The 8,589-nt window shown below is 42.9% G+C and overlaps 1 protein-coding gene across 1 annotated transcript; it reads right to left on the bottom strand.

The window, feature by feature from the left end:
* Positions 1-4,183: 4,183 nt before the first annotated feature.
* LOC110629197 lies at positions 4,184-6,286 on the bottom strand. Its single transcript, XM_021776111.1, has 5 exons — positions 6,216-6,286; positions 5,328-5,975; positions 5,045-5,114; positions 4,606-4,933; positions 4,184-4,317 (listed from the first exon to the last, which is right to left on the bottom strand). Exons 1-5 carry the CDS (start codon positions 6,284-6,286, stop codon positions 4,184-4,186), a joined length of 1,251 nt encoding a protein of 416 aa, XP_021631803.1.
* Positions 6,287-8,589: the final 2,303 nt, after the last annotated feature.

Here is an 8,589-nt window from a genome sequence, read left to right on the forward strand (position 1 = left end):
CAAAATATTTCCCCAGTACCCCCACACCTATCCTAGGCATTATCCTTAATGTAATTTATTAAAGAGAAAAATAAGAAAGAAAGGGACTTCCTGGCCAGTGGATGATTTGGTCAGTGATTTGGGCAAATCATTCGGTCAAATCACTGGTAGGGATGGTCTGTGGCAGGAAATTGTCCACCAGCAGTTGCAGCAGGTGCTCCATGTGCTGCATCCTGTCTTCGATTCTGGTGAGACGAGCCTCCACCGAATGGTTTTGAAGTGATTCTGCAAGTACCTCGTCTTCTGCCTGCTGTGTTGCCATTGGTGAGGCAGGTGGTTGAGGAGCTGCCTCTTGGTTGGCTGCTTTCTTCTGGAACACACGCTCACTGCGTGGTATTATAGGCCCTGCAGGAGCAAGAGAGAAGACTCCCCCCACCTTGCGAAGCAACCCCATATCATCCAAAGTGCACAGGTCTAGGGGGGTTGGTTCGCTGATGGGGGTGAGGTCAATATAAGCGGGGTGCAAAAATTTTAAATTAACTGCAATGGAAGTGATTAAGTGCCCAAGGATCAAGGGGCGGTGGTATGTGATGGTGCCTGAAAGCTGTATGGCAACCCAATAGCCCAAGTGAATTTTCTGTTTTGTGGACATGCTCCACAGAATGTATAACTCTGTTTTGGTCAGGATGTTTGGTGCATCCTTTCTCCCAGAAAAGGTATATGCTAAGAACCTGTGTAGATACTTTAGGCAGGGGTTTCTGATGTACATGTCCTTGGATTTTGTGGGTGAATATGTGTCAGGTGGGTTGTCACATAGTTCTTCATAGGCAGTGTTGGGATTGAAACCAGTGGGGAAATCCCAGATGGAGTCAGGGCATTCACAACCCAGAGTAGCACTGAATTCGTGCAGGGACAAGTGAAATCGCTGTCCTAACAGCCTGAAACCCACAATGTCTGGTGTGTGTAGGGTGGTCAGGGCTACTCTGTCAAAATAGAATGTGCAAAAGAACTAATGGGTGAGTTCAGTGAAGGCAGGCATGTGTAAGTAGAAGAAGGTGCCCCACTCAATATCATCAACAAGAGATCTTACCTGTTCCCAAAGTCCTAATGCTTCAAGGGTGCCGAGGTGGAGGAACTTACCTAGATGGTATGGTAGAGAAGAAACCCTGTCGAACCTGGTGCGTTCAGTGTGCTTGTTGAAGGTCAAGGCCTTAGTTGCATGGTCAGGGTTTGTGTAACGACCCCAAAATGGACCGTCACCGGCGCTAGGATTCGGGTCGGCTTAAGGCCACCAGAACCCGTAGCAAGCCTGCTATACTCTCTGTGTACCTGTAAAACTCATACATGATCATACATTTTATGTGAAAATAAAATTCTTTGCTGAACCAAGGCTTAACCTGTGCATGCACTATCTCTGTACTCTGTACTCTGTACTCTGTACTCTGGCAGGTATAGTAAAGACCAGGAGCCTTTGACTACGCCCTGGCAGGTATAGTAAAGACCAGGAGCCTTTGACTACGCCCTGGCAGGTATAGTAAAGACCAGGAGCCTTTGACTACGCCCTGGCAATGGTAAGTACAGAGGTGTTATATACACATATACATATATGACAGGAAGACCAGGTGCTCGATTCTACGCCCTGGCACAGAGTTACTGGGACTATGTGGTGACAGGTTTACTCTTGATGTGAAATGTTTGTGTTATGACGCATTCCATGAGATCATGTTTTACTGAGATATTTTACTGTTCTACTCATTGGGCTATAGAGCTCATCCCACTCCCTTAACCCCAGTTTTGCAGGTTCAGTGTACAGTGTACAGGGACAGTTCAGCAGAGTACGGAAAGAGTAAAGAGAGTTGTAATGGCCTAGAGTGGACATGTAATATTAAAGAGATGTAATAATTGTGTGTCTAAAGTTAGACATGTGCTTGACTTAGTGTTGTATGTGTTGTACATGATCTGGATATGTATCTATGTCTATGTTTTTCTGTATGTGACAAACCAGGCTTAACAGGTATGAGTTAACCCATCTAGAGCAAGCTCTAGTCAGGGGTACAGAGTACAGAGTACAGAGTACAGAGTACAGAGTACAGAGTACAGAGATAGTGCATGCACAGGTTAAGCCTTGGTTCAGCAAAAAGTTTTATTTTCACAGAAAATGTATGATCATGTATGAGTTTTACAGGTACACAGAGAGTATAGCAGGCTTGCTACGGGTTCTGGCGGCCTTAAGCTGACCCGAATCCTAGCGCCGGTGACGGTCCATTTTGGGGTCGTTACAGTTTGCTGGTCTGGATAGGTCACTGAGCAGATCGTTTTGGTCATGGCCCATTGGAAATGTGTCCGATGTATCGATGGTGGCTTCTGTCCGGCGCTTTGGGCTCGGTGGTGGTGAGGATGAAGGCGTCATTGGCCTTTTCTGTCCATGGCTAGTGGAAGGAGTAGCCTCTGGAAACGTCATGTCTCCTGGTCATGTAATACCCGGCTGGAGACCGGCATCAGAATTCTACTTTCTGGTGGAGTTCGGGATGTCGAAAGTCTCTAGAAGGGTAGGATTTATGTTTTACTCCAGTATTATGATGTATTTTAAGGTTTTGCGTTGCATTGAGTTGAGTTGGTTTGAGGTTGGCAGAGAAAAGGCTATGGAGGACTTTGCCAAGTTCGGCTGCCGAAGGTAAGTTCGGCCGCCGAAAGTGCCCAATGTTCGGCTTCCGAAGTTCAGGTTCGGGCCCCGAATGTTGCATGGTTTTGCATGCGATTCGGCAGCCGAAGCTGAGTTGGTTAGCCAACTAGTGAGCATTCCTTAGTCAGCATTTTGGACAGGTGTTGGCTCCAAACCCTGTCCAGAAGCTTGGCCACGTCTCCTATGTTGTACAGCTCCTGCAAAAAGTGTGTTGTTTTGTTGGTTTTCACAAGGTGTTGAAGGGTTGAAGCAAAAAGCTTAGGTTTGAGAGTTTATGAGTTTGAAGAGAGTTGATCCATTTTCTTTGGTCAGATCGTTCATCTTCTTGAGTACAGGAGGTACGTGAAGATCTTGAACATGTTTTACTGTGTTACAGAAGTTTTATGAAGGTTTGGGTAGAGATGCATGCTTAGGGGACAAAGGGTGTTTTTTTTGAGGTTTAGCTTGTAAGCATGATTATGTGTTATGTTTGATGTGTTTTGTTGGGGTGTTTAGGTAGTTTTGGACCCCTTGGTACATATACATGAGTATATGTGTGTTGAAACTAGAGTAAGCTCTAGTCAGGGGTACAGAGTACAGAGTACAGAGATAGTGCATGCACAGGTTAAGCCTTCGTTCAGAAAAGAGTTTTTATTTTCACAGACAATGTATGATCATGTATGAGTTTTCCAGGTACACAGAGAGTATAGCAGGCTTGCTACGGGTTCTGGCGGCCTTAAGCCGACCTGAGTCCTAGCGCCGGTGACGGTCCATTTTGGGGTCGTTACACTGTCTGTCACGATCATCTGTGTTGTAGGTGGTGGGGCAATCATCGATGCCCTAGTTCATTGGCTATAGGTTTGGACGTTCGGTCTTTCGATATTCCTAGTCTCTGCTTCCATGGTTGTCCCTGTGTTGGTGTCATCAGCGATGAGTGGAGGGTTGTTGATGGCCTTCTCATCACTGTCAGTGGGAATGCGTATAGGTCTGGGCATTCCTTGCTTCCGCCACATGCCGGGGCCGGTGGTGGCTACCTTCTTGGTTCTGGCCATGGTGGTTGACGTCGTCGGTGAGGGAAGCTTGAGGAAGAAGGAAGAAGTGAGGCAAATAGAGATAGCGTAAAAAAAAGAAAAGGAAAGGAAAAAACTATTTAAAGTGACTTTGGGAAGTTGAACTGCCCTAATCATTAATTGCAGAGTGTGTGATTCCGTGGCAGTGTGATTTGGTCAGTGATTTGAGCAAATCACTTGGCCAAATCAACTCCTCGTTGTAATTACTCGATTGGCCCTGGTCACGCCTTTTCTGTTGATGGCCGAGTCCTATCGATTTGGCCATCGATTTGGGCAAATCACTTGCCCCAATCACTTATAACTATGGTATAGTCAATCAATCTGCCCAGTGATTTGGGAAAATCACTTCATCTGGGCTGCTTCCCAGTAGCGCCCTGGTTTTTTGTTGCGGGCTGGACTATTTTGCCTTGATCAACAGGATGGGGAAAGGGAGTCTAAGGGAACCTCCTCCACATGGTGCACAGTAAATCCTTCATGAAAATGGCTTCAGTCGGTTCCCATTAACTTTGAAAATCTTGCCTATTTCCGGACTGCGTATGTCCATAACCCCATATGGATAGACGTGCTCCACCAAGAATGGCCCAATCCACCTAGACCGTAGCTTTCCTAGAAATAATTTGAACCGTAAGTAAAAAAGGAAGACCTTATCACCAACCTGAAATTATTTTCTGGAGATATGTTTATCATGGAAGGCTTTAGTCTTGGCTTTATAATCCCAAGAGGCTTCATATGCATCACGCTAAATTTTCTCTAGCTCTTGTAGTTGTAATTTTCTATGGGCTCCGGCTTCTTTTTCATTAAGATTGCAGTTTTCAACAGCCCAATAGGCTTTGTGTTCAAGTTCTACGGGCAGATGGTAAGCCTTTCCATAGATTAGCCTATGTGGGGACATACCTATGGGCATTTTGTAAGCTGTTCTGTAGACCCACAAGGCATTGTTAAGGCGCACACTCCAATCCTTGCGATTTGGGTAGACTGTCTTCTCAAGGATAGACTTGATTTCTCTATTTGATACTTTGGTCAGTCCATTTGTTTGGGGGTGATAGGCAGTGGAGGTTCTATGGATAACATGGTGCTTTTTTAGAAGGGTTTCCACTACCTTATTGCAAAAATGAGTCCCTCGATCACTGATTATGGCTTTGGGCAAACCGAATCTAGAGAAGATGTGGGTTTTCATAAAGTCAACTACCACCTTTGCATCATCAGTCCTTGTTGCTTTGGCCTATATCCACTTGGACATATAGTCTACGGCTAGCAGTATGTAAGTGTTACCAAAGGATGAAGGAAACGATCCCATGAAGTCTATGCCTCATATGTCAAACATTTTGCAAACCGTGATGGGTGTTTGTGGCATTTCACTTCGGTTGCTGAGGTTTCCTGTTTGTTGGCACCTTGCACATAATCTACAAAATAAATAAGTATCTCAAAATATGTTAGGCCAATATAACCCACATCCAAGGATCTTTTGTTCTGTCTTGCATGGATCGAAGTGTCCTCCACAGCCGTATGAGTGGCAGAACGCAAAGACTGAAGAAATTTCTTGATCCAGGATGCATCTTCGTATCACTTGGTCTGCACAATGCTTCCATAGGTAAGGCTCATCCCACACATAATACCTTGCATCCTTTTTCACCTTGTCCTTCATGTATTTGGGCAAATCAGAAGGCAGATCACCTGTAGCGAGGTAATTCACTATATCAGCATACCATGGTTCCTCTTCTTGGGTAGCAAACAGGTATTCATCAGGGAAGTTTTCATTGATGGGGCACGTCTCCATGTCTGAAGGTATTTGACTGAGGTGATCAGCTACAAGGTTCTCCTTTCCTTTCTTGTCATGGATTTCTAGATCGAATTCTTGTAACAGCAATATCCAACGTACCAATCTCGGCTTTGCCTCCTTTTTCTTGATCAAATACCTCAATGCAACATGATCTGAATAAACGATCACTTTCATCCCAAGTAGATAGGACTGAAACTTCTCCATAGCAAATACTACGGCTAGCAACTCCTTTTCTGTTATGGAGTAATTAAATTGTGCTGCGTCTAAGGTGCGTGAGGCATAGTGAATGACATGAGGAGAGTTACCTATACGCTGCCCCAATACTGCCCCTACAGCGAAGTTGCTGGCGTCACACATGATCTCAAAGGGAAGGTTCCAATTGGGAGGCTGGATGATTGGGGCAGTGACCAGCAGTGATTTGGTCAAATCGAAGGCTGTTCTACAGTTTTCGTCAAAGTCAAATGGCACGTTCTGTTGAAGTAGTCTGCACAATAGCTAAGTGATCTTGAAAAAATCTTTAATGAACCTACAGTAGAAACTAGCACGGCCAAGGAAAGAGCGGATCTCACAAATGCTAGTTGGATAAGGCAGGCTTTTGATGGTGTCTACTTTGGCTTTGTCCACCTCTATCCCTTTCGCTGAAACGATGTGGCCTAAGATTAAACCGTGGTTGACCATTAAGTGACACTTCTCATAGTTTAGAACCAGATTTGTCTCCAAGTACCTTTGAAGTATCTTCTCCAAGTTAGCAAGGTATTCATAGAAAGAGTTGCCATATACAGTGAAATCATCCATGAAGACTTCAATAATCTTCTCCACATAGTCAGAAAAAATACTCATCATGCACCATTGGAAGGTAGCTGGTGCATTGCAAAGGCCGAAGGGCATCCTCTTGAATGCGAAGGTATCGAATGCACAGGTGAAAGTGGTCTTTTCTTGATTTTCAGGAGCAACAGGGATTTGATAGAATACCAAATATCCATCCAGGCAGCAGTAGTGGCTTTTTCCAGCAAGTCTCTCAAGCATTTGATCCATGAAGGGCAAGGGAAAGTGATCCTTCCTCGTGGCTGTATTGAGCTTCCTATAGTCCATGCATACTCTCCACCCATTTTGCACACGAGTGGTACTAGCTCTCCTTCAGAATTAGGGACAATGGTAATCCCAGTCTTCTTTGGAACTACGTGGATAGGGCTCACCCACTTGCTGTCAGAGATGGGGTAGATGACTCCAGAATCCAAGAGCTTCACTATTTCTTTCTTCACAACTTCCATTGATCAGTCCAAATTTAGACCATTTTATTATGTTGTTATTAATGTTAATTTACACTTTTCTGTCTAATTTTGTGATTTTGATCTTATTTTGCAGAAAATAGTGTAAAGAGGTAATTTGGAGAAAATACTCTTAAAACTTCCTAAAAGATGATAAAAGAGAACAAGTAGTTTGCCCAAGCGAAGTTGCAGGTGAAGTTAAGCCAAATAAGGAAAGTGCCAAATAAGGAAAGCACAGTGAGCAGATTAATTTGAAATTCAAATTTCAAATCTTCATTCCCTTATTTAAAATGTGAAGACACCTCAGCATTCAGTTCTACCTATTCAGGAAGCCAAATCTCAAGAAGATGCACTTGCCTCTCAAGCATTCAAAATTCAAAATTGAAAATTCAAAAGGAGGCTCCACCTCACAAGGAAACTTAAGGCAACACTCTTCTCCTCTTATTTTGGGATCAAGCAAGCCACACGCCTATATAAGAGCATCAACAAGCGCTGGGTACCTCTCCTCCCATCTCAAATTCGTCACAAGCTTCCCTTCGTCTCCAAGTTAAGCCATTCGGCCACATCTTCTTCTTCCTTTCTTTATTTTTGGTTTTGTTTCAGCCATGAGTGGCTGAAATCCTTTTTCTAGTTGAAGATTAAGTGAAACTTTGATTGTTTTATGGATTGGGAGATCTAAACATACATTGTTTATCTTTTGTTTTTCAATATTTATGCAATTTCATGCTTAATTCCATTGTTGCTTTGTTATTTAGATCAATAAGGCTAATTGATCCTTGATTACAAGGTAATAATTTGTTAGTTTGGTTAAGTCCGTAATTGCTTGGATTATTCAAACATAAGTAACTCTTGGTGTAAAAACTAAGAAAATTGCATGATCTAGCAATGTCACCATGCGTTTGGGTAGCTAGAATTAGGTCTCTCTATTTCTTAATGCAATTGACAGTTGTTAGATGCCAAAGGCCCAAGGACATTCCTTGGCAACATTTTGATTAGTGATAGTTAGAGGACGTTCCCTAATTGATTTATGCTTAAGGAGGGATATGGTGGTGAGAAGCGTCTTCCATCTCCATAACTAATTTATTAAATCAAACAAAGGAACCTAAGTATCAATGATCAATCCCAACAACTGAAGTGGATTCAATTCTTCAACTAGAGCTTTTCTCATATTTGAATTCCTTTACTTTAATTATTCGCTTTACTTTATTGCTTTCATTATTAGTTTAATTGAATCAATCTCAAACCTCCCCCCCCCTTTTATTTTACTTTCAGTTTATTTACTTTCAATTTGTTTGCTTGGTCTTGATAAGGAAAATAGGTAAGTATCAATTCCCTGTAGATTCGATTCTTTTGCCATCTGTAGTTGTAAAATGATTGATAATCAAAAAGGTTATTTTTGACCGGCTTCGACAATCGCACAGTCAAAAATTGGCGCCGTTGCCAAGGAGTTGATTTAACTAATTTATTTTTCTTTCATGATCTGATCTGGATGCAAGGAAACTCTGCCTTATGATCCAGAAATTGAGCGCACAATCAGGCGATTAAGGAAGCAAGCAACCCGACTTTGGGAGCAAGCCACCACCGAATCTACCCCCAAGGAACCCAATGACTCGAGGTTGCCAAAGCCGGTCAAAAATAACCTTTCCGGTTATCAACAATATTACTACTGCAGATAGTGGTAAAGGATCGAATCCACAGAGAATTGAAAACTTACCTATCTTCCTTATCAAGACCAAGAGAATTAACTGAAACAAAAATAAACTGAAAGAGAAATAAATTTTAAGTAAAATATGGGGGTTTTGAGATTGATTCAAGAGATCTAAAACTGAA

Source organism: Manihot esculenta, chromosome 13 (genome assembly GCF_001659605.2).
Source record: "Manihot esculenta cultivar AM560-2 chromosome 13, M.esculenta_v8, whole genome shotgun sequence".
Taxonomy (NCBI): domain Eukaryota; kingdom Viridiplantae; phylum Streptophyta; class Magnoliopsida; order Malpighiales; family Euphorbiaceae; genus Manihot; species Manihot esculenta.